The following is a 26,762-nucleotide window of genomic DNA, read 5'->3' as shown; positions in this document are numbered from 1 at the left end:
AGTCTCAACTTCCACATCTGTAAAGTGGGGATAATACTAAGATCTCCCTACATAAGGTTCTTGTGGAGATTCATGAGATGTGTGGGGAGAGCTTAGGGCTAAGGTTAGTACACAGACAGTACTCAATGCAAGTTAGATATTTGGTCAACAGCTATTTATTGAGCATCAGCTATGTACCTGGCTTCATTCTAGGCTCTAGGATTGCACTAAGAAGCAAGAGAAACAGAAAAACAATCTGACTTCATGAAGCTTATATGTTAATGAGAGAGAAAGGCATAAAGCAAATTTTTAAAAAATACTATCTAATATGATGGCGGGTACCAGACAGAAAAGCAACCCAGCTAAGGAGATGGGAAATTAATGCAACATAGTGGGAGCTATTTACAAGGTGATTAAGGCAGGCTTCTCTGAGGAGGTGACACTGAACCTTGCAGGAGAAAGCTGGATCAGGAAGGATCTGAATGTCAGACTTAGGAGCTTAAAGTTTCCCTGGGATAATAGGGAGCCATTGAAGGACGAGGAGCAGCCAAGTGAGGCACCCACGTTGTATTTTAATAACATCACTCTGCATTGGAGACATGGGACAGGGTGTTGCCCTGAGACAGGGCTTTCCTACCTGCTCCAGCTGCTTGATGGTGTTTTCCTGCTGGCTCTGGATTTTCTGTTGCTCAAGGGCGCTGGATTCCAACTTCCACAGCCTCTCCTTCAAGCCAGCAACGCAATTTTCCCCCAGAGAGGGTGACCCCAGCAGCTCCCGTTTATGGTCCTGTAGCATCTCCACCTGCTGCTTCAGCTGTGAGGCTTCCTGCTCCTTTTGCTACAGAGACAGAGGACAGAGATCTGGAGTCACATGAGTATGCCTCCCTCCTCCCCCAGGGATACCTCTACAACCAACTGCGGCTGGAGCGGCGCTTTCCACTTTCCAATGCCTGCCGTCTCCACCTGGACTGCACCGTCCCTCACAGCGCCCCCTGTGGGACACCAGCAAGGGCTGCTCTTGGTATAGCTCATGAGCATGGAGTTGGGGGTGGGCATGGAGTTGGGGGTGGGAGGTAGGATTGGAGTAAATTGTCCCTAGAGTTCGATCTCAGAGCACCTACAGGTAGGGTTGACCCCATTTGTAAGGGAAGTGGAGGCACATAGCTAAAGCTTCCCTGTGTGCCGTCTGAGGCTGGGATTGAGATGTTGGAGCAGGGAGACAAAGTGCTCAGAAATGACTCTTCCAGGTTACAAAGTCAGCTCCAGGATCAAATAACTTTGGGCTAGATCACGAAGGAGTTGAATGCCAAGCTAAAGCGCTCAGAGGTTCTCCTGCGAGTAGTAGAGAACCACAAAAGGATGAGGAGCAGCTGAGTGAGGCACCCGTGTTGTATTTTAGTAAAATCTCTCTGCATTGGAGCCTGCATGGACCAGGGCGTTGCTCCTGGACAAGGTTATAGCTAGCTCATTCTCTGCTGAGCCTGTTATACCTCCCAGGTAAGCACCTCAGAACCTGTGCAGGTAACTGAAGCAAGATCAAGACATCAATCTTGCTCAAACAAAGTCTGATTATCAATTTGCCAGCCACTGTTTGCTATTTTATTAAGACACACTGGGACCCAGCTGCTTGACAGACCAGGATACCCTTGTGAAGTTTTCTCTCTATCACCATTTGCAGCAGATGCACGGTGCAGTTTCCTGAGATTTAGCCACCAAGAGCCAAGATAGCTCTGTGCCCCCCATCCCTTACCTTCAACTGCTGCTGAAGCTGGCCTAGCTCCCACCGGACACTGGTGTTCTCCTGGGTCACTTTCTCACGGAGACCCTTCTCAAACACAGACTCACCTAGGGCCTGGGCCAGCTGGAGGTCAAACCTGTGCAAAGCAGAGCACATGTCAGGGCCCCGTAGGCAGGAGGGCAGGGGAGTGATTGAGGCAGGGGCAGGGAGGGGCTGCAGAGAGGCCACTAGTTTCCCAAGAACCATGAGAAAGGGAGCAAAAGGAAGAAGAGAGAGAGAGAGAAAGAATGAGAAGTTGGAAGTTTTCTCAATGCTTTTACATAAGGCTGTGGATATACGGTGGGAATCTGAAAAACCACAGAGCAATTTTTAGGGTTTAGATAGACTTGCCACAAAAATATTCGATACTTATTATTCTAGATTTCTCCCTCACCATAGTCATTCTGCCTGAATTTCCACTGTTAGACCGAGACTTCTGCTGCCCCCATCATCTCCCTACTAAAATGCTAATCTAAATGCTAACCCTAAAATCTAATAAAAATATATGGACAAAAATAAAAATAGAATAAAACTATATACAGATATAGAATAAAGGATATATTTTAAAGGTGGCCAGGCATGGTGGCTCACACCCGTAATCCCAACACTTTGAGAGGCTGAGGAAGGAGGATCACTTGGGGCCAGGAGTTAAAGACCAGCCTGGTCAACAAAGCGAGACCCCATCTCTATTTTTAAAATTTTTAAATTTTAAAAATTTAAAATTTAAAATTAGCTGGGCATCGTGGCATGCACTTGTAATCCCAGCTACTCTGGAGGCTGAGGTGGGAGGATCGCTTGAGCCCAGGAGGTCAAGGCTGCAGTGAGCCATGATTGTGCCACTGCACTCCAGCCTGGGTGACAGAGCAAGACCTTGTCTCAAAAAAAAAAAAAACCAACCCAAAAACCTGATCTATCTGGTCTGCCAGCATATGTCAAGACCCCTTAAATCTACCAGGCCCCATTTGACATCCAATATTTCCTGACCAATGAACAAATGAATGGATGTAAGTAGAATGAGGATATTCTACATTTCATATTTTAACATATTGTCTGGCTTATACTCTCATATGCCATACTAAAGCATGCTGATTATCAATAAAATGATGGACATATATACATTCTTGTCCTCATTTGTTTCTCAAGCAGAAAACACAAAGACTAGTCAGTCCTCCTGAAAGTCATCCAGGGAATTACTGCCTTGTTAGGGGCCGTCCCGCCCTTCTGTGACGACCACTGGGTGAGAAGCCCTTCCTGGATGTTACGTCACTCTGTTCAGTTGTCTCAGCCTCCTCGCAGTATCACAGGTGAGGAAACCAATAGAGAAGCCTTTGCCAAGCCTCAGTAAGGTGTGACTTTGAGTCACTTGCCCTTGGCCCAAACAGGAAGTCCCATTGTTCCAGAGATCTTGATATGGCAGAAGTAGGCATGGGGTTTGGCCTTTGGTGACAAGGAAGTCTCCCTTGTTATAAGATTATCCAGTGTTCCTTAATACTAGACTATCATTCAAAGTCTCAGACTCCTGAGAGACCCAATCATAATGGAGCCCTCCTGTTAGAACAGCTCAGGAGCTTTCTGATTGGCTGTTGGTGACATCATTCAAGGGGCACTATTTGCTGCCTCTGAATGGAAGCATTGTGATGAGGGTGATGATCCAGCAGTCCCAATGTGCTAGGTCCCGGGCTGGGATCCATGTCGTCCTTACAACAATTCAGCAAGAAACATATTATTCGATCCATTCACTGAAGAGGAAACTGAAATCACTCAGAGAGGAGGAGTGATTCAGCCCCAAATTCCAAAGTGGTAGAAGTGGACTTGGGCTCAGCTTCCCTAGTGTCTTAGCTACTCCCCCATCTACCTGTTCATTCCTGGGACAGGTGAGGTAAGACAGTGGGGACCAGACAGTAACTGATGGTGCAGAGGAGTCCGTGACTTAACAGGCCACTTGATGCCAAAGAATAGCTACTACAAACACCAACTCCTAGCAAACAGCCCACACTGACCAGCCAATTGCCTGAGGCCAGATAGGTTTGCACACAACCTTCAATCTGCTAAGAAAGGGCCTTGGGTCCCAGCCACACTTCAGTGTGGGAATCAGTGAGTCTAGCACGGGGCTTACCCGGAATTTCATCAGCCCTCAGAACCCAGCTTTGTGACCCATAGGGTAATCATGCCACAAACAATCCAACCAAAATGAAACCATCCCAGGCCACTCTGAGCTCAGAAGCCAAAGCAGGAAACAGAGAACTCTACGAATGTGGAGGCATCACTCTGTCCTGGGCCCAGCAAACTCAGGAGGCAGCTGCATCTACATTTCAATTAAGCATTGAGAGATGCAAGGAACTATTACTGACTTCTAAATTTTCCCTTCACCATAGTCATTCTGCCTGAACTTCCACAGTTAGACTGAGACATAAAATGCTAATCTACCTGGAAAGGCAATGCCTGCTATCTGCAATTGGCAACAAAACATAAATTAGCTTCTGCCTAGAGATGGTAACAGAGCAGAGGGCATCACAAGAAAGCTCAGTTTTGAGAGGAGGGCGTGCAAATATGAAGAAATAGGAACTCTGCTTGGGGGGTATCCTGGGGAGATTCATAAGTCCCTGGAATGAGGGATTCTGTCCAAAGGGAAAAGGAAAGACCAGACAGATGGAATTTTCTGGCTGCACAAACTCCAGAGGCTGGCCCCTTACTCATCAGAGAGTTGAAACCCTCAGGCCTCTCAGAACAGGAGTAGAACCCATAGTTGGGGGCCAAGAGGGTCACAGCTGGGAGAAACTTGGGGAATGATGTGGAGTCCAAACATCTTGTTTCACAGACAGGGGTATATGTCAGAGCCATTCTTCAAGATCAGATGACCTGTTAAGTCCAAGGACTCATCTGAACCATCAGTCACTCTCTGGCCCAGAGAGGTGGTGTTGTTTGCCAAGGACACACAGCAGGTGGCCAAGATGGAGCCAAGCCATTTTCCCCACTGCAGGGGTAAGGTTCAGCCAGAGCACCCATGGGGAGGTGGAAAGGGGAACAGAGTGAGGTATCAATAAACAAAAAATAAACCTTTCTTATTTTGGGGATGGAGAGCATGCTAACAATCCCCCAAAGACCTTTTTCAGATGAAGAAGCCAGCTAAGGAAAGCTGAAGGATAAATAAGAGAAATAATATTTAATGCAGGTCAAGTTCAAAATCTATGCCACCTCCATGGAAATATAATTCTGCTTCCTACTTCTTGGAAAGGAGGCAGTTTCCACAAATTCACATCTTGGCTCACACAGGAACATTTTTCTGTATTTTATCACGGGCCTTCTAAAAGAGGCTGCTTCCCACTTATTTGCCTAGTATGACATCTCCATTCGGACTTGGCTGGCTCAAAACAGGACCCCTGTATACCTTTCCCCTCACCGAGTGTGCTGGAGAACTTTAGACACAGCCAAGGTGTACAAGCATCACAGGTTCTGAGGTTTTGCATGAAGAAGCCTATGAGTGTGCAAATCTGGGTACAAATCCAGGCTCCACCATCGCCTCACTGTAACAGCAACCCAAAGGGAATGCAAACATGGGAACCACACCGTGCAGATTCAAGATTAGCATCTTGCTGGTGCACAAGGCCCAGTCTCTGCCAGAATGGCTCACATGATCTGAGAGTCCAAGTCCTAAATGAGAAGGCCATATTTTGGCCTCCTCCTTATTCTCTAGCCCAATTTTCACCAACAGGAAGACGAACCAGGATCAGTCCAGTTAGATGTACTGACTGCATCATTTAGTCCTCAGCACAAGGGGGCGATCTTATCACCAACCTACGGATAAGGAATCCGGCTGGGAAGGGCTGAATGACCTGCTCAATCAAGGTCACACATCTAGAAAGAGGCACCTTCAGGACTTGAATGAGATGACTTTAATATCAATGCCTGGGCTCCTCATCACCATGCTGTCTTGACCGTCTGCAACAAACCCTTCACTCGACAAATGGGGATGTTAAGGCCCAGAAAGGCAAAGGAAATTCCCCAAGGTCACAAGGTCAATTGGCCACATAGTTGAGGCTGGCCAAGAGAAAAGAATAATTTCTTGCTGGATTCTTAGGAGAACCATACAGGAATAAGGTGTGAGGGGACAAGGAGGAAGATTAGAGCAAAACAGGGGAGTTGAAGTGAGGGAGTTAGAAGGAGAACCTGGATACCCCAGAAAACCCCAGCTCCAATGTAGCCCACCCTGGCAGCCCAGCTGATGGTGAGAGACGCAACTCACTTCTTCTGCTTCTTCTCCAGCTCATGGTTTCGACTTTGTTGGTTCTCTAGCAGGACGCGGGTGTCCTCAAGGTCACAGGTAAGATGGTGGCACTTCCTCTTCAGTTGGTGAGCCATCTTCTTGGCCCCGTCATAAGCACTTTGCAGCTCTCCGAGCTGTAAGAGTAATAGAATGAATTACCCGGCTCTGTGGGCATGGAACGAGCTTTTTACTTTGTATTTCAAGGAGTTGCTATTTCCAAGGTGTGTAATGAGAAAACAGCAGATGCTGGAATGGGGAGACCCTGTCTTGACCACCTTCCTCCTGGGTCACCTCCAGGAAGCTACTTTTCTGAGCCTCAGTTTGCTCAGAGGTAAAGTGGGGATAATTCCATCAATCTCTTAAGGTTGATTTTACTTTCGCTCAATAAACCTCCAGCCAATGCACCCACAGACTTTACCTACCCTGCCTCAACTTGATGACCCCCTGAGCCACCAGATAACTCATATCCCCACCAGCCGACATGATCAGAAGGGATATGTGAGGATTAGCCACAGAGCAGCCAAAATGACACACCTAGAAAATCTGACCCGGAATCCCAAGTGACAAGCCTTAAAGGTTAAAGCAGCAAATGGCACTTTGCATGGACTGAATCAATACCAGAATGCACACAGCCTTAAACAAACAAAATCAAGACTCTTGCATCTTCCTACAGGAAACACTCTCCCAAATGTCCTAGTTTAGATCTGGGAAAGAGCACGCAAGTCAGTGCACTGGCTTTGAAGAAATGGCCTCATTAAAGAATTGCTTTAAATAAGCAAAACTCTGAGTTAATGAAGCCTGTAATTCTAAATTCAGTATTTGAAGGCAAATGGGATGTTTTCTTACATTCTGCTGCTCAGAAAAGGTTGCAGTTTTATTACTTTTTAACGTAGCATAAATATCCCCCTTCCTTAGGGAAACTGACTCAACTTTATAATTTGTTATTAAAGAACTGGGCTGCTTTCCTGCAGTTGTCCATCTGTGTTTATCTATGGTTCAAGATGTCTCTTGAGGACCACGATGCAATGTTCATCTTGAAAGCGACCACTAAAATCATCACCACCAGCATAGAGGACATCAAGAGTCACTTCCATTGTTTATAAAATCCCATGTGATCTCACCCAGGCCCACCTCTGCAAGGCAATCACATGATACTTTTTGCTCACGCTGAGAACAGACTAGATACACAAACATAACCTCCACCCTATGGCTCCTATATCGAATGGGAGAGACTGAAGTGAGTAGGTAATTACAATACAGCATGATGAGGCCTGTGTTTTGGAAGACAACTCAGGGACTCCCAACCCAATCTGCGTCAGCAAAGACTTTCTGGAGAGAGTGACATTTAAGCTAAGATCTTAAGAATAGTTGGAGATATCTAGGCAGGAGAGAAAAAGAAAGATTGCTCGGGGAAGAAGAAATAGCATATGCAAAGTCCCAGAGGTGAGAAAGAATCAGGCATTTTTGGAAGGAGAAAAAAAAAAAAAAACTGAGTGTGGCTGGAATCAGTGGTGTGCTGGAGTCGGCTGTTACCGACTTGAAAGAGATGCACAGAGCTAATTCTGTGCATCCCTTTCAAATTCCATGTTAGTGACATCACAATGGTAGTTTGAAATTGGCCACAGTGGGAGTATTTACACCAGGGAAATTGGCAAGTGCTACAAATCAGGGCTTTTTCTTTTTTCCAGGGAGCCATTTACTAGCACACCATTTGTTAGAGTGTGAACTGGTTAGAATGTAGATGAGGGATAGTTGGAGGCCACAGAAGACAAGCAAAGAGACCAAACTGTACATTCATCTAGAAAGGCTAGATAAGATTATATTATATATAGATAAGATTGCATTAGATTTTTAATGCCACCTTCAAGAAAGAAGGAAATTTCAGGATATCAGAAATGCAGAGGACACAAAGCCCTAACAATAATGGTACATACTAATATTATGGCGGCCAGGATGAGGGGGAAGAGCAGTTGATAGATCCAGAAGTGTCCTTTAGGATAGAGGTTTGTGTTTCAATGCCCAGACAGAGACAGGAGACAAGGCTCTGGGTTCATGGAAGGTGAAGAGTTGGAATGAAGACCGTTGCATTGACAAACCCCTCAAAGAACTGCATGCACCTCAGTGAGAAAATAAAAGCTCCACCTGCTGGCCTGGAAGGGGGTAAGAAAGCTTGCTTTCACCCTGGATCTAGGTGGGGGAAGAAGTACTCTCATAAGAATTTTAAACCCCAGGTCTAAGCCTCATGTGGGTTTAGAGACCCAATCGACAATTTTTACATGCTGCAAAAAATCTGAGACCAAGAATTTAGCATTATCTCAGGGACTGCTGCCAAAGAAAGTGCAAAAGGGTTTCTTCTAGCAGAATACACCCACGACCCTGTTATCAAAGGGCTCCCATCGAAATCAACAGAATGTTAAAAAAAATTAAATCTCCTGCTGAAGATTAACTCACAATAAAAAATAGATAAATACACACAAAAAAATTCACTGTGAAAGAAAAAAAAAACATTCCACAATGCAGAACACCTGGGACTACTGGGGGAGGAGAAGAGAAACCTGTTGAAGATGAGCTCAAAAACAAAATTTACAAAACACGCAAGGAAAAAAATCCACCATGAGAGTCAGCATACTTTATGATCATAGAACGATCTGAAAGAGACTCTGAAACATTCCTTGGCTGCACTGGGGCAGGTGGTTGAGAGGAGAGGCCAGAGGCAAGGAGGACAGCTAGGAGGCTGTTGCTTTGGTGTGGATGAGAGATGCAGGTAGCAGATCAGAACAGAGGCAACGGGGAAATGTGACGGTTTTAAGACCACTGATAATTATGTAATAGATAAGAAACATGAGTTAAAGTGACTTCCACAGGGTTCACATAGAAATGGAACTGGAACTCAGATATCCTGAGTTAATGTCCATGTTCTTTACACCACAGAGCAGTCTCTGGATAGAAGATCCACATGTACAGACAAAATATTTTTCATGTCTCACAGTGACCAGCATTTGTAATAACAGTGGAGATGGAAAAACCTGAAGTGGCTTGTGTCCTCTTCCTTCCTCCCCAGGCTCAGCTAATACCTCGATCACCCACAGTGGAGGTGAGAGCCTGCCCGCTCTCTAACACTTCTGTGGCCCAGACTATCCCCACATCTTACCTTTTGCTCCAGCTCTTTCCTGGCTGTCAGTTCCGAGTCCAGCCTCTCCTCGCATTGCTGCAGACGCTTTCTGAGGAACTCGTTCTCCATCTGAGCACAGTCGAAGCGCATTTGCCACTCGTCTGCTGTTTAACGGAGTCAGGGAGACCAGGATAAAAGACCAAATGAGTGTAAGGCAAGAGTGAGAGTGGCTCTCCTCCACTTTCTTGGCTCTTGGCATGCAATTTCACAATATTCACGGAGCCCCTGAACTTCAACCTTGGACCAAGAAACTATGCTTTAAGTCTGAGTTTTAAATAATGCTTCCTCCAGGCAGCCTGTCCTGACCACCTCCAACTGTCTAAAGTTCTTGACTGCTCACTCTTCTAAGATTGCTTGCCTTGTACTGTTTAGTTGTCTCTATAAGTGCATTCATATCTTCCCTTTTCCAAGTAAATTTCATAATCGTTAAGGGCAAGGGAGCTGTTTCAGTCATCTGTGAGTCCTTCACACCCTCTGGAAGAGTTCCCTACAAGCAGATTCCCATACATGTTGATACAAGCTCATGGATTGCTTAATGAACCTAATACAATAACCAGGTAAAAAGAGTCATCCTACTGGCCAACTTTATTGGGTTGTACAGAGTATATAATCATTGGCTGTTGGTGGAATTAACAAATAAGTAAACTAGCAATAATTCAAGACTACTAAACTGTTCAGAAGATGTCTCCACAAGATAAGATAGATATCAAATCCTTTGATTTGGTAAACATCTCAAAAAAATTATTTGCTGGTTTGATTAAAACTGTTTGACTGATTAGAATGGATTATTTTAGGCTAAGATGTCTTATCTTTTGACTATCTGAATAATAGAATAATGTCCATTAAGTTAATGAAGTTGTGGAAAATATTCCACAAGTGGATGACTAAAGATAGAGACCAACCACTTATTCATCTATCATCCATCCATCCATCCTTCCATCCATCCATTCACACACTCATTGAGCACACTACTTTGTACAAGATGCAAGGGATAATGAAATGAAGAAGAAGCCATATCCACCCACCTTCCAGAATAATCAAGCAAGGGAAACAAGTAAAAAGACAGCTGAAGCCTAGTATGATCAAAGCTTTCATAAAGAAGCTTATAGAAATCCAGAAGAGAACCAAAATTAATAAGACAACAAACTGGTTTTGTTCATCACTGTGTTCCTAGAATATGCTATAATGCCTGGCATATAGTAAATGCTCAATAACTTCCACTGGAAAGGTGGATAGTTGAATGGATAGGATGTTTGACTATGATAGGATGGAGGATTAATGGATAAATAGTTGGTTGGGTAGGTGGAATAATGGATGGATGGATGTTAGTGTAGACAGAGAAGTGAGTGCATGGGTGGATGAATGCATGGATTGATAGATAAATAAGTGGTAGGGTATATGGATAGGTGGGTGAGTAGATGGGCAGATGGATAAATGGATGGATGGATGGATGGGTGGGTGGATGGATGGATGGGTGGATAGGTGGATGAGTGGATGGGTGGATGGATAGAGTGATGGATGGTAGGATTAAGTTCTTCAAAGAGGTGACCTAAATAGAGATTTCTACATCATTAACCAAATAAAGGATGGTATAATCATAAAGAGTTAAAGCTTGTTCAAGCTTCCACCAAGGTAAAAACATCATGATGGGAAAAGCACACTATCTCTCCACCAGGAAAAGCCTCACAATCACGAGCAGCATGGCCTGCAAAAGTAAGAAGCAGCAGCAGAAAGCATTTCTGCAGCTTCCCATGTACTCTGTGCTATGATGTGCTATAGAGCAAGTGGCATGAGTGGGCAACACGAAGAAGAGGGGAAACTGTTCTCCTTCAAGGCTCATCTCTACCTCCAACCTCCCTGCCCATGAGTGCCACCCTTAATCAACGTGTTTTCCTGAGTTTACCTGATCTCCCCATTTATATTGTGAATATCTTGAGAGCAGGGCCCAATTAAAATTCCTCTGTAAACCCCACAGTGTTCAGCTCAGTGCTGAGTGCATATCACAAAAGGTTCTCTTTAAATATTTAGCCATGCATAAAGGAAAACATATTTTTTAAATAATTCATACTCCATCTTGAACCATAGAGGTGGTTGTGGTACCAATGCAATCATACGATTAAAATGTTTTACTGTTTCTTTCAAATTTCCTATATTTTAGACATTTTCTATAATGAGTATGTATTACTTTCATAATGAAAAACAAAATATTTATGGGTTGGCTTCTTGGAATGAGCATCCAGAGCTGAGAGCCTATATAGCATTGTGACTAATGTGCTCATGAGCTAAGCACATGTCCCCCTCTCATTAAAACCCCAATCTTAATAGAGGAAAACAAACTGGGAAGCATTATTTAGACATGAATCTCACGCAGATGGAACTGACACTGGCGCCCCTCTGGGGATTTTATAGAAATTACCTCCAAGGCCAGAGACTGTCCCACACTGCTGATTCTATACCAACATGTTCCCCTCTCCCTATGTGTACCCTACCTTGTTGGGTCTCGCTTATAAGAGAGCCTCAAACTCATCTGTATTAACCTCCCTGGTAAATGCCTGTCACGGGGTTAGCCAGGATAAGAAGAACAAGAATGAAGCAGAAAATAAATACGCATTGTCTCTTCTCCACAGACCCCTGATCTCCATAAGTGTCCCTGACATTTCAAGGGCACAAATTCTCTGGACACACGGAGGGAATAATGCTGACATTTTATAGAAGCTGACCCACTGGATATCCTTCTCACCCAACTCCATTAGGCTGGGGAGAGTAAGAGGCATGGTGACAAGGTGGCAAAGATGTCACCATGCCATCCAATCACGAGGTCTCCAGGAAACTGTATAAGAAGGACACCCCCAGAAACTCCTGGCACTACTGAACAAATGTATAATATCCCTGGGTAAAACCAAGAGTCCTTTCGCCTTCTTGCCATTCAGTAACCGTTGTGTGCCTGACACAGCTTTACCCTCTGTGAAATGGGAAGAGCAGTAGTTTCTGTTCCACAGGTTGCTATAAGGATGGACTGTGATCTCATCATTCCTCATAGTAATGGTACAGTAGCTATTAGCTATTCATCACTCTATTCTACACATGTGGTTAAACATTTTCTATCAATTATCCAAGACAATCTCCATTTGAAAGAGGAAGAAACTGAGGCACAGCAATTTCTCTGCCCCAAAATCCAAGTCCAGAAATACAACTTCATAGATTACAATTTTTAACCACCAGACTGCCTTCCTCAAAATTTATGTTCTATTTTTATTTTTATTTTTTTTTGAGACAGGGTCTTGCTCTATCACCCAGGCTGAAATGCAACCTAGGTCTCCCAGGCTTAAGCGATCCTCCTACCTCAGCCTCCCAAGTAGCTGGGACTTCAGGCGCATGCCACCACACCTGGCTAATTTTTAAAATTTTTTGTAGAAATGGGGTCTATGTTGCCCAGGCTGGTCTTGAACTCCTGGGCTCAAGCATTCCTCCCACTTCAGCTTCCCAAAGTGCTAGGATTACAGGTGTGAGCTACCACGCCAGGCCTCTCAAAATTTATTTTTAAAATATTCACATAAACATAAAAGTACCTTGCCCATAAAGCCACTATTTTAAAATCATTCTTTGCATTACAACTAAACAGCACATATCACACGGATAATTTGTTAGCTGGGATATTGTTGGATTATCTGATCACTATCTGCTTATTCCATTAGACTGTAAGCTCCAAGAGAGCAATGCTGTACCTGTTTGCTCTGCCAAAGTCACAGCCTCTCATGCAATATCTAGCACCTAAAAAATGCTCTATCTATGAGTGATTGAATAAATAGAAAAGACAACTTTGTCCATCAGCTTCCAGCCCCAAGGGTCCCAGGCTGCTCACCTCCTCCAGTGGGATTCCTTTCCAAGTCATTCAAATGAATTTTCTGCTGGGCTTCTTCCAACTGTTTATTCACATCTCCCAGTTTTTTCTGGACTTGTTCATGCTTGCTCTAGAAGAAAAGGCTCAAGGTCTAAACTAGAGCTGGACAGAAGACCTGGGCTGGTCATCTTACCCATGAAGTGCTTCCAAGGCTCGGATTGGCCACCCTCTGCACAGCCCTGAGCCATGCAGAATCCAGGACCATGGGCTAGCCACCTTCAGCATATTTCTCACCCAAATCACCTCCAAGGCCAAAGACTGTCCACCTTCTGCACAATCCTCTCCTATTTGCCTCTCTGGCCAGGGACTATCCACCCATAACACCCCCAAGGCCAAGCCTTAGGAGACCTAAGTGTCCCCCAGGACCTTGAGCCCAGCAGTCAGTCAACCTGTGCATCTTGCTTAAGCTTACTGATCTCCAATGAGAGAGGGTCGGGGGGCAGACCCAACCATTTTTAGCCACCATGTTCAGCCACCCCCGGCCACCCCTGACCACTCACCTTGAGCTCCTGGACCTCCCGGAAGGCCTGTAGCCGCTCTGCCCGCTCACTCTCCAGCACCTGGCAGGCCACATCACCTTTGAAGCGCTCATCGGCAAGCTCAGTGGTCAAGTCAGCAATCTGAGATGGGGAATGGGGTGATCAAGGAAGGGTCACTCGATGGAGCCACCAACCCTTCTCTCCCCATGCACAGGATCGCCTTTGGACAAATCACTATCATGGGAAAGCAACCCTTGAGTATAATCAACTCGTTAAGAGGATGGACTTCAGAATTTTATTGGTTTTGATGTGGTTCAACACTCACTAGCTGTGTGATTTTACACCAAGCAGGACGCCTTGCTGGTTCTCAGTTTTCTCAGCTTTAAAGCGGGGGAAAACAACAGACATCATTATTTTTGAGGATTCAAGGAGATAATCCATTGAAAGCTTAGCACGGTGCCTGGCACATAGTAAGTGCTCAGTTTTAAAAATGGCCATTTTAGTGGAATCTCTTCATAACCAGCTTTTAGCAAATCATCTCACTGGATGTACCACCACTGTCCCTCAGTAAGACACACTGATGGATGCCCACTGCACCAGAATGCTCTCCACCAGACCACCTCTCTACAGTTCCCCATGGCCATCTGCCTCTAGCAGGTGACAGGCATGCACATCCAGTATCACGTGTGTGTGCTCCCAAACTGTTTTTGCCTATTGCATTTTTACCGTAGCTATCTATTCAGTTAGCTACTACATAAACTTATAAAATATGGCTGGGCAGAGTTTCCATGAAAACTAGGTTGAATGCCTTGGAAGGAATTAATAAAGGTAAGCTGCTTTTTAAAACGCTGCCAAATAGGTGTTGTTGCAACAACTAAAAAGAAACTGGAAGTAAAAAATTAGGTTTTTGTATTCAAATTACTTTGCCATTTGCTCTGTTTTAAAGAAGCCAAAATTGGAAATCATACGGTTGTATATTAGGAGTGCGGTTTAGGAAAGAAAGAAATGGATGGGTCCTGCCTCAGAAATGCAGTGATTTAAATTACACATGTAATTAATTTTAAAATAGGAATTTTTAAATGAATTCCCACCTGCACTGATTTTTTTTTTCTGATTAACTGACCAGCCACCGATGCCAAATGAGCAGGGCTTCTGTGGCATTATCGTTCCAAAATGAAGCATTCAAGGCTTGAGGATATGGCAGAGTACGTAAGGGAGGAAACATATTAGTGGAGTGTTTATGGCTAAGAGGCAGAGAAACAACCCTATGTAGGAGAAGGGCAGCTCATAAAACTGAGGCTACCTCTTATGGGAGGCAGCAGAATTGTAAAAAACGAAAGAGGTAGGATACAAGGTTCAAGTCCAGACTCAACAACTAACACCTTGGACATTCCCTCCTGCTCTGGAGCCTTGGTCCCCTGAGCGGTAAAATGCATTGAATTGGGCGCGGTCACAAGTCCTCTTGCTGTAAATTTTGCATGTGAAGATATTAGAATGCCTCGCTCTTTCATCGGACCCTCTGCATCATGACTGATATTTAGGGGCAACTCCGCATTATTTTTACTGAGAAGGTAAATGGTTCTTACAATGAGCAGTGTAGCTGCCCTTCCCGAGCTAGCCTCTCTCGGTACTGTCAGCTTAGGCAGGCTCAAAATTTATTCAGCTGTCCCATGAAGAAGGAAGACGCAGATCTATGTTCTGACATAAAAAATATATATCCCCAAGATATATTGCCAAAGGGAAGAAAAAGGCAAATTTCCAGAATAGAATGTTTGGTGTAATCCCATTTTTGTTTGCACAGAACAAAGCACTCCCAAACTGTTCATTGAGATTTTTTTTTTTTTTTTTTCCCCGGAAGGATGGGCTTACAGGGAACTCCAATTTTCTTGTGATGCATTTCTGTACTGTTGATTTTTTTAACTGATTTTGTAATCAGAAAACAAAACAAAATATCTTTCAAAAAGAGTGAAAAAAATACAAAATCTGAGGCTGCTCTGTGCATTCCATGCTCCCCATCTGTTTCACTTCTCCAGCCCATCTGCTTCCCACCCTGTTGACCGCATCACCGACTGCTGAGACCAAAATGCACATTTCAATAGACACAGAGGAGAAAGAAGGCTTGGGGGAAGCATTGCAAAGTCACATCACATGTAAAAGGCAGAACTGAGATTTGAACCCAGACCAGTCAGGTCCAAGTCAGGACCTCCAGTTAATTAATGAGGGACTCTCCTAGGGTGCTCCTGGTTGTCTCCAGCATGGAGCTTTCTCTTGCTGTTCCTTACACCGTGCACCGGGGAAGTACTTATGTGGCAATGACCTCAGATGGTTGTTAAAATGCAAATTCTAGGGCAGAGCATGATAGCTCATGTTTGTAATCCCAGTGCTTTGAGAGGCTGAGGTGGGAGGATCACTTGAGGCCAGGAGTTCAAGACCAGCCTGGGCAGCATAACAAGACCCTGGCTTTAAAAAGTTTTTAAAAATAAACCAGCCGAGATGGTGCGTGCCTATAGTCCCAGCTGCTCTGGAAGCTGAGGCAGGAGGATCACTTGATCCCAGGGGTTCTAGGCTGTAGTAGCTATGATCACACCACTGCACTCAAGCCTGGGTGACGGAGTGAGACCCTGAACTCTTTAAAAAATAAAAGAAAATGCAAATTATAGGACTCTCAGACCCCCAAACCAGGATCTCTAAAGCATAATTCAGGAATCTACATTTCAACCTGCTCCAGGGTGATTTTTATGCACAACAAAATTTAAGAATTACTGCCATAGAAACTGCCAGGGTCTCCTCCTAATTTTGGCCTCACACTTGGATTTGAAGGGGTTAGATTTGCTTAAGGCTGTGCAAAATCATTCTTGCTGCAAGAGTGCTGATTTGCACTGGCCACACGATACAGGGGAGTGCAAGCCAGGAATGCCCCAGGTCACACCCCTAACCACCATCCTTGAAATGAGCATTAATTCCAAGCACCAGGATTGTGTTCTCTCCACCTTAGCCAATTAGTGTGAAATTTAATTTATGCTAATCGGCCTGAGCAAGGGGAGCACACAATTAATTTGATGCATTAATTTTGAGTTTCACAGAACCCAAAGTCTGGAGCCCAAAGGACAATTAGTCTTTTCAAATTGGGGAAAATGACACGTTTTTCTCAGAGACAAGTGGCCCCTGACCTTCCCCTGTCCCCACAAATCCCTATCCCTTCCCACACAATGGGGCACAGGGGCTTTGGATGGAGGTGAGGAGCAGGTACCATGCTCAGAGCTGTCAGGCGATTGCAAATTTAAAATCAATTTAATGAACGGGGGGAGTCTGGTTTGCAAACCCAGAAGAGTCCTTGCAGATTACTCAAGAACTAATTAACTAGAAATTATCTTGAAAACCTCTCTGGATCTACCACTTGGCCAAATCAACAGAAATATTCTTTCTATTGAGGGACAATTACTCCAAGGGCCTGCCAGAGAGAAGGGGACAGGAATTAATAAATTTGTTGTATATTTTGTATGGAGTGGAACAGAAAAAAATATATCCTGTGCACTGGCCTCATTTGCAGCTTGGGCGAGTAGTGAGTAACTGGGATTTCACAGATGTTAAATGCTGGACACACCTGGGGTCCTTGGGACCATCACTGGTGCTTGTTATTCATGGATCCAACAAGCACTATGTGAGCACTTACTGTGTGCCAGGTCCTGTTCTGAAGGACCCCACTGGCCAGTTGGAGAGACAAATAAACCACAGGGGCACACACGGGTCTTGGCTTGATCCTGTCCTCAGCTCTTATATTCACAGACTCTCAAGCCCAAAAACCATCTGACCTGCAGACAGCAGGAAACAGCAACTTTTCACTCTCCTCCTGTACTTTGCAATTTGCACATGAAGATCTGTTCATTACAACCCCTTGTGTGAGAAACAGCTCACACTCTTGAAATGCTGAGGATAGGTATGCCCTAAGCACTTGGCATATGTCATCTGCCTTAAGCCCTTCAAATACCTTATGAGAAGGGCATTTTTGTTATTCCCTTTTTACAGAACAGGAAACTGAGGAGTTGAGAGAGGGAGTGATTTGCTTAGGATCACAGCTGGTAAGTAGCAGAGGTAGCCCAGCTTGGGCTGCCTGATTCCCAGCACCTGGCTCACAACAACCCCACTATTTTCTGTCCCACATCTACCATCTGACCCTTTCTTTGATCTCCCTCACCCCTCTGGCATCTGGAGGTTAGTAAAGCAATTATCCACCCAGAACAAACCAGGCAGCCATAGCCCAGAGAGCTGCGATTAAGGAGCCAGTGGGTACAGATCAAAGACCAAGTAAGATCTGGACCTCAACCACCCTTGCTGGACACTTTGGCCAAAGAGAGCCTAGATGGATGCCCAGTGGAAGGAAAGCCCCCACTCCCATCCCCTTCAACCTGAGTGATCAAAAGACAAAATGAGGCAGTAGATACAGGGCCAGCCCAACTGCAGCACCAGCTGGCTCATGGGATGTTTGTCAAGGAGATTAAGCCATGGCTTCAATCTCATGGTACTGCCCCCAGAGCTGCCTCAGTCAGCAAGGGAAATTCAGAACGAATCTGCAGCTTAGTGGCAGGCTCCCGGGTTCCCCAGAGATGCCTGTTGGGCACCAGTTCCAGCCCTCTGCCCTGCATCCCAGCTGGGTTCACCACTCACTACTAAGTAATAGTAACATATAATAACCATAATAATAACCATCGCCACCACAGACAGTGCTTACCACACACAGGTTTACCCACAGAATGCTCACAATGCTGAGAAGTGGGTACTGATGTTCTCTCCAGGTGGCAGATGGGGAAACTGAGGCACCAAGGTGCAAACACTCACCGAAGGACACCAGCCAGGTGGTGGCTACTTAACCACTCTGTCAAGCTGACTCTTGAGGACTCAGTGAATACAGGCTGACTGAACTAATAAGTGCATGACAGCAATTCATACATGGGAAGGCTCTATAGGCTCTGGATGTCAGTGGGAACGGGTCAATCTTGTAAGAATGCCAGGAGAAAGGTTATGCCTCTGAGCTGGGCATATGAGGGTGACACACCACCCATTGGCCTTGGGGGTCCCTCTAGAAAGAAGGGACAGTTATGGCCTTTCGGGGCTTTAGAAGGGGGCTTCAAGGGCCACTAGGGCCCCCCAAGTGTTTCAGCACAAAGAGGAAATCATCCTAAGATCATGACACCCACATACCTCTTTTTGAAAATGTCCTTTGGTCCTGCCCTCCCCTTCAGGATGAAGTCCAAACCTCGAACGTGATTCTCCTGACCCCCTGCGATCCAGTCCAGCTTCATGCCTCATCTCTAACCCATACGCAACCCCCCAACCCCCCAAACACAAACACATCCCCATACAAGACACTCTAACCACCAGAATTGCACCTGCCAGACCAGGTTCTGCTCTCCGCCTCTGCTCTTGCTGTGCCCTGTACCTGGAATGTCCCCTCACCTTGTCACCTGGCCAGCTCCTGCTTATCTTTCAAGACTTCTCCCCTGTGAAGCCCTCCCTTACCCCATTTCCCACCTGAGTAGACGCTTCTCCTCTATCACAGTCTGTTTGGAGTTGACCAGCCCTGGGTTCAAATCACGGTTCTGCCATTCACCAGCTGTGTGATGTAGGACAAATCACTTCAGCTTTCTGGGCTTCCCTTGCCTCATCTATAAGATGGTGATACTAACACCTTCCTCACAGTTTGAGTTAAAGGTAAAATTAGATAATGCAGGTAAATGCTCACAATGCTGAGAGGACTTATCACAGCAGCTGGCACAGAACATCACTCATTAAATGTAATTTTTCTAATTAAATTCAGTATGACTCCATTCACTGAATTTGCATTGAATGCTTTGTACTAGACACAGAAGGGTATAAAACTGTCTAAGATATGTCATTATCTTTGAGGAATTCACTCTACTGGGGGGAGGGTGAACATTTAAAAAAATATATTTATTGGTAATAGTGGTGATGTGGCTTGCTAGATAGCAGGCAGTGTTATAACTGTTTTATATGCACCTTCTCCCCACAGGCTTATCAAAATGAAGTAATGATTACCATTGCCATTTTACTGATGATGAAACAAAGGCTAAGAGACTTCCAGAATTTGCCCACAATCTTGTAGCAATAAGGGTACAAAGTCAGCCATCTGGAACTCAAGCTGGCTCGACCCTCTGCCCCTCCAAACTGGACATACAAGCTCGGGTCACTGTATTCATTCCTTACCTTGTACAGTGCCCAGATTATTCATCTGTGTTACAAGGCAGGTGGAGAAGAGATTATGGACTTGGTTTTGTATGGGCAAACTGAGGCACACAGTCAGAAAGAATACACCAGCTGTTCTTTAGCTGAGAGGCCTTAGTTACTTCCACCAGGACCATCTACGAATATGACCACCATGTCTCTTCCACTGTCCACCAGGAGATACTCCCTAACATGTCCCAGCAGTGAAGGCTCAACAGATCCTAATAGCCTAAGAGATAAGAAACCAGGCTGTCTAATTCCCCCCGGGAATTAGGGAGCTACCAGTCCAGTTCCTCACAGAAGCATGATGCTGTGGCAGGACGATGGAGCGAGGCGTCAGGAGACCTGGGATGTGGTCTGGGCTCAGTCACCAGTGACCACATGACCCCATCAAGTCACTTTCTTTTTATTTATTTATTTATTATTATTATACTTTAGGTATATCTCCCAATGCTATCCCTCCCCCCTCCCCCCACCCCACAACAGTCCCCGAAGTGTGATGTTCCCCCTTCCTGTGTCCATGTGTTCTCATTGTTCACTTCCCACCTATGAGTGAGAATATGCGGTGTTTGGTTTTCTGTTCTTGCGATAGTTTACTGAGAATGATGATTTCCAATTTCATCCATGTCCCTACAAAGGACAGGAACTCATCATTTTTTATGGCTGCATAGTATTCCATGGTGTATATGTGCCACATTTTCTTAATTCAGTCTATCATTGTTGGACATTTGGGTTGGTTCCAAGTCTTTGCTATTGTGAATAGTGCCACAATAAACATACGTGTGCATGGTCAAGAGCTTCTGCACAGCAAAAGAAACTACCATCAGAGTGAACAGGCAACCTACAAAATGGGAGAAAATTTTCGCAACCTACTCATCTGACAAAGGGCTAATATCCAGAATCTACAATGAACTCCAACAAATTTACAAGAAAAAAACAAACAACCCCATCAAAAAGTGGGTGAAGGACATGAACAGACACTTCTCAAAAGAAGACATTTATGCAGCCAAGAAAAACACATCAAGTCACTTTCCTACCCCCCGCTAGAGACAAGCTGGAAGCCACACTCATGACCCATGATCAAACTCCCTCAGCACTTTGCAAATATACTTTCTGACCTACATACATCTCCAGTCCCCGTCGGTGGACTGTCTCCACAATTTCTTACCAAAAGCGAAACCTCTCAGGCTAATGAGGCCAGAAATCAGGAGTGCATGGGCCTGTCTTTTGCCATAAATAAGGTCTTGGGGGGAAAGTCCAGAACCTATTCCAGAGAGGGGGGGAAAAACACCCCACCTCATTATATATCCCATGTGGTCCCAAAACCTTACAGGTGCTTCCAACAAGAAGGCCAGCACTGCCTTCTTATGAAAATAAAAAAACCCCAGTTTGCATCAAGGCAGATTTTGCATGCTTGAAGAGTATTTATAGCCAGATTCTTAGAGGCTCCTCATCTCCTCTTCTGCTCCTTCACAAATGAAGCACTTTAACCATTTTGCAATAGTGTTGTCTTTTTAATAAGCCTAGTCAAATGGAGTTTTCACTGACGAGACACAGCATGTTTTAGCAATGTTTATATTACTGTTTCTCCCCCTCCAGAGACAAAGGGGTGGCATGCAGAGGCCATGAACCACAGCAGGGGTGTCTTCATGATGCATGGTCCTGGAAGGGTGTCTGATCCCTGTCTGTTAACAGAAATTCCCTCCCAAGGAAGCAGATGCACATGGAAGAAGATATCTTCTAGCTGTTCTCTGGCCTAATGTGTCTCAAAGTGTGGTCCCAGGACAGGCACCTTTAGCATTCTAGCATGTTAGAAATACAGCCTCCCCAAGGCCACGCCAAGCCTACTGATTCAGAATCTCTAAGGCTGGAGTCTAGCAATCTGTATTCTGAAAAGTCTTACAGGGCATTCTGACACATTTGCAAGTGTGAGAACCACTACTCTAAAGCAACCTCACGCCCCAAATCAGGATCACCTAGGGGCTGGTGGTCTCCCCACCCCCCATACCAAGAACCTCCTCTTGGGTCAGACCCTCAGGAGGTGGACTGGGGAAGATACAGGGCTAACCGCTCCCCAGGTGACTGGAATGCTCTTTAAAGTGTAATTACAGGTCTGGTGCAGTGACTCACGCCAGCACTCTGGGAGGCCAAGGCAGGAGGACTGCTTGAGCCCAGGAGTTGGAGACCAACCTGGGCAACAAAGTGAGACCCCCATCTCTACCAAAATTGAAAAAAAACAGCCAGGCATGGTGATGCACGCCTGTGGTCCTGGCTACATGAGAGGCTGAAGTAGGAGGTTCGCTTTAGCCCAGGAGGTTGAGGCTGCAGTGAGCTGTGTTTACTCTACTGCATTCCAGCCTAGGCAAAAGAGTGAGATTCTGTCTCAAAAAATAAAAATTAATTAATTAACTCATTAAAAAAGAGTAACGACCTCATGAATATAAGGCACACTATTTGGGTGGTAGTTGCACTAAAAGCCCAGACTTCATCACTATGCAATACATCCATGTGAAAAAAACTGCCACTGTACCCTCCAAAACTATTTAAAAATTTTTTTAATGTAAAAGTGACCAACATAAACCAGTAGTAGCATTGGAAATTGGGGAAGATGAAGTGGGAAGGGAGAGAAAGATTTGAGGAAGATAAAGTCATCATAATACTCAGTCATCAAATGTGCTTCCTGGATAAAGCACCGCTTTGATTTCAGTTGATTCATTTTTGATAGAACTGACATCACGCTCTTGGCTTACAGTTCAGGATGAAGCTACCAAAAGTGCTCCTACTCAATCCCTTCACAATTACTGTGGGAATATTGCTGAAGTCATACTTTGCTAAATCCCTTAGTGCCCCTTTTATGAGAATCCATGGAATAAATTTCCCTAACATCTCAATACCCAGAAAAGTTACTCTTGTCTCATGCAACAGGTATTTCTTTTTTTTTCAATCTACATGCAATATGTCTATGAACTATCTTGTTTCCCTCTTAGCTTTGGCTGCTAGGAAGCTCAGTGTTGGATTTTTCAGCCCAACTTTAATGGTTCTATTTGACCATTCTTTATCCTGTGCCAGGGACTGGGATTATCTGATGAACAGGGATGAAAACAGGGATTATTGATCCCTGTTTTAGGGGTTTCAGTCTAGCTGGGACACAGATACAGGAGGTCACTAGGAAAGAGTCAATCCTGTGAGAGGAAACGACAAGGCTAGTGGCAGCACAGAGTAGGGCCCTAACCCACCCTTAGAGTGTTGAAGAGGGCTTCTTAGAGGAAATGCCACCTAAAATGAGTGACAAGGGATGAAGAGGTATTAACCAGGTGAAGAGGATGAAGGGAGTGTTTCAGGCAGAGTGAACAGCACATGTGAAGGCTATGAAGTGAGAGGGCACCTAAGGCCAAAGGTGGATTTCCATTTTCTACCTCTTCCCCTGGCTTCATACACTCATCAACTCTTATTTCCCTTTGCTCTGGTTTTCTTCACTTTTAAATTTTATCTTAATTTTTCAAGGCCCTATACATCTTGTTGTAACCATGATACAAGCAAAGAGTTAAAGAGGCTGAGCAGAATATTCTGTAGGTGTTGGCATTTGTTTGCTTGGTTCGGGTTGCAGAAGCCTGAGCCCCCACCCTTCCTTCTCCGAGTGTCCTGTAAACTGCAGCTCTGGATGCTGAAGATGTTCATCTCATCCCCGCACATCTCCCCCAACAGCCGATGCATGGCAAATCCGACCTGACAGTTCGTGATTAATGACTGCCTCAAATGTCAGCTCAGTGGGAAGGAATTTCTACAGGGGAGTCCCTGATATTCCCAACCAGCCCACAGCTCTCCAATTTTTCACTTCTGCTGTTCTACTCATTGTTGCTGCCAGCAAGAGAGCTCAGACAGCTTGCTCTCGCAAGACATGAATGAGACATCAGGCACATGTGTGTCATTTCTTCTCCCCCTTACAGTCTTTTGCACAGAAGGAGCATAGGCTCAAGGTGCATCTCAGCCCAGCCTCTCCTAACTCTCTGTGTGGATGTGGTCCTTCCTGCAAGGAGCAAGGCTTCTGTCTTCTCCCTGGACAACTCCACGGTTGACACTTTAATGTGGGGAGAATGGACACAATCTTCCAGGGAAGATGAGAAGCAGCAGAAAAGAGATAGCCTCCTCCCAAACTTCATTCCACATCCCCATGTGAGCCATCTCAGGCTCAACTTGGGTTATCAACATGGGAAGAAGAGTAGGTTCTGTTGGCTTAATCATAAATCCATTTACAGTTACCATTGACCATCAACCAAGCCAAACAATATTATAAGCAAGTAATAACACTAGGTGCTGTCGGGTGTAGAAAGCTTTAAATTTTGTCCTTGACTGACAAATGTTATCTCACATTGTCCCAGGACCTTGGCACCTGCCATATCTACTCTTTCTACCAGATCTGCATATAGATTACAGCAAATCATTCAGATCTAGAGTCCAACATCCCCTTCCACGGAATTCTTCCTTGACCACTTAGGCAAATAGAGCCCATGCTCAACCTCCATCACTGTCACCTCCTTCTGCTTCATATCCATAGCACCTCATGATGTGTGATAAGCTTGCTTGTGGTCTGTCTCCCACTATCGGCCTGGAGACCTTGTGTAAGGGCAGGGACTTTCCCTCCTTCCTAGCTCTATCAAGGTGTCCAGTCAAATGTCTAACACATGGGAGATGTTCATATACATTTGTTGAGTGGGTGAAAAAATGGGTTTCATTTGGTCTTTAACAGAATCCTTGGAGGTACCCAGAGCTTCATGGACGAACAGAGCTGAGACTAGAATGAAGCATGTAAAACACTCACCTAGGGTGCAACATTTAAGGAGGTGTCAAAAAAAAAACTCTCAGAAATCAAGATAAATTAAGATTTTAATGCAATATTTTAAAAATCTCAATTAGTCAAAAAATCCACGATGAAGAAAATATCAACATTTTATATAAAGATTGGTTCACACTGTTTAGAATGTTTACTTGCCTCACCCTAATCTTGGCCGACAAGTTTTGCATTTACTTAAAATTTTGATGTTTTATTCATCAGGGATTTTTTTTTTTGCATTACTTTACAGTTTTAAAATATTATGTATTTTGCTGAGTTTTTTGGTGACCAAGGCCTTACATTTTATTCCCTAGTCAAGTGCCTCCCTTTCCCCAGTCCTGAAAGTCTACATAGAACAGCAGGTTTTCGTCAAAAAGCTCCTCTTTGGACTAGGTGTGGCTTGCTGACCACATGCAACATAATAGCATATGATATGATTTGGCCCTATATCCCTGACCAAACCTCATATCAAATTGTAATCCCTAGTGTTGGAGCAGGGGCCTGGTGGGAGGTCACCGGATCATGGGGACAGATTTCCCCCTTGCTGCTCTAGTGATAGCGAGTCCATTCTCACAAGATCTGGTTGTTTAAAAGTGTATAGCACCTCCCCCTTCTCACTCTTCCTCCTGCTCCAGCCATGTAGGACGTGCCTGCTTCCCCTTAACAATCCGCCATGATGTAAGTTTCCTGAGGGCTCCCCAGCCATGCTTCCTGTACAGCCTGTGGAACCCTGAGCGAATCAAACCTCTTTTCTTCATAAATTACCCAGTTCCGGTATTTCTTTAGAGCAGTGCAAGAATGGACTAACACAGCATATGACTTTGTCTAGAAGTCTATCTGTAATTTGCAGTGACCTTCTTGGAGCGGGAACTGTCTGGTTCATGTAGTCACCCCCAGCCCATGAAATCAACACCCAGCTAAAGAGAGAAAGCATAGGGAATGCAGTCACACATTCAACCAACATAACCTTCTCCAGTCACATGACCATACCCCAGGTAACCCCTACTCTGAATTTGGTGTTATGATTCCCATAAATATAATGACACCATAAGTATACAAGGATATGCCCCTAATCAAGTACTCTTCTGTAATTGAATTATTTTCCTTTGGCATTATGTTTGCAAGAGCAATACATGTTGATACACATTTTCTAGTTTAAGGATCAGGAAACTTTTTCTGTAAAGATCCAGAGAGTAACTGTTTTAGCTTTCACAGGCCACATGGCAAGGCTGAGTAGTTTCAGGTTGCAACTACTCAGCCCTGCCATTGTAACATGAAAGCAGTCATAGACTACACATAAAGGAATAAGTGTGGCTGTGTTCCAATAAAACTTCATTTACAAAAAGCAGGTGGTGCACTGAATTTGGCCAGTGAGCCACAGTTTTGCCTGTCTCTTCATTCATTTTCACTCTTGGGAGCTCATTTTTAGTATCACAAAACATATTCACCTACTCTTCTATTAATAAGCTCCCATTTGAGTGTTTACTTTCCTGTGTTTACATTCCTTCAACAGGACAAAGGCTGTTGCTATGAACTTCTTGTATTTTCATATATTCATGGATAAGATTCTCTAGCATAAATACCTAGAGGTGGAATCGCCAGCCACAGGGCATGGACAGGTTCAACTTTCATAGATAATGCCAAATTGTTCAAGAGTGATGAGATCAATTTATGATCCCACCAGCAGTAAATAAGAATTCCCACTGCCACACAGCCTTGCCAACACTTGGCTACATCACACTCTTCAATTTTTCCAATCTGATGTGTGAAACAGTACCTATTAAGGTGTTAATTTGCACTTCCTAATTGCTAATTAGATTGAGTGTCTTTTCATGGGTTTACTGGCCATTTGAATTCTTGAACACTTGTACTCTTGAAACAAGAGTCCCTTCCTTGGGAACTGCCCATTCGTATTATTGGCTCATATTTGTTTTTCCGTTCTTATTGGAGTGTTTGCCTTCTTCCAATTGATTTGAGAAAGCTCTTTACATATTCTGGATACTCTTTTCCAGTTTGCAAATTTCTACTCCAAGTAAGTAATATATCTTCATTTTATGCCCTGATAAACAAAAGTTCATTATTTTAATATAGTCAAATTTATCATTTTTCCCTATGATTT

At 44.5% G+C, this 26,762-nt stretch overlaps 1 protein-coding gene across 2 annotated transcripts in view; it reads right to left on the bottom strand.

Moving 5' to 3' along the window:
• MYO18B (myosin XVIIIB) overlaps positions 1 to 26,762 on the bottom strand; it is a 263,608-nt gene that overhangs the window by 125,621 nt on the left and 111,225 nt on the right. For both annotated transcript variants that reach the window (XM_024239878.3, XM_054543243.2), the window contains 6 exons: positions 13,594 to 13,713; positions 13,055 to 13,163; positions 9,172 to 9,296; positions 6,000 to 6,154; positions 1,730 to 1,853; positions 617 to 817 (listed from right to left, as the gene is read on the bottom strand). In XM_024239878.3, coding sequence (XP_024095646.3) covers positions 617 to 817; positions 1,730 to 1,853; positions 6,000 to 6,154; positions 9,172 to 9,296; positions 13,055 to 13,163; positions 13,594 to 13,713 — 834 coding nt within the window. The remainder of the gene's footprint in view (positions 1 to 616; positions 818 to 1,729; positions 1,854 to 5,999; positions 6,155 to 9,171; positions 9,297 to 13,054; positions 13,164 to 13,593; positions 13,714 to 26,762) is intronic.

Source organism: Pongo abelii, chromosome 23 (assembly GCF_028885655.2).
Source record: "Pongo abelii isolate AG06213 chromosome 23, NHGRI_mPonAbe1-v2.0_pri, whole genome shotgun sequence".
Taxonomy (NCBI): domain Eukaryota; kingdom Metazoa; phylum Chordata; class Mammalia; order Primates; family Hominidae; genus Pongo; species Pongo abelii.
Note: the sequence above shows the minus strand (reverse complement) of the source record. Positions and strands in the feature narration are given on the sequence as shown.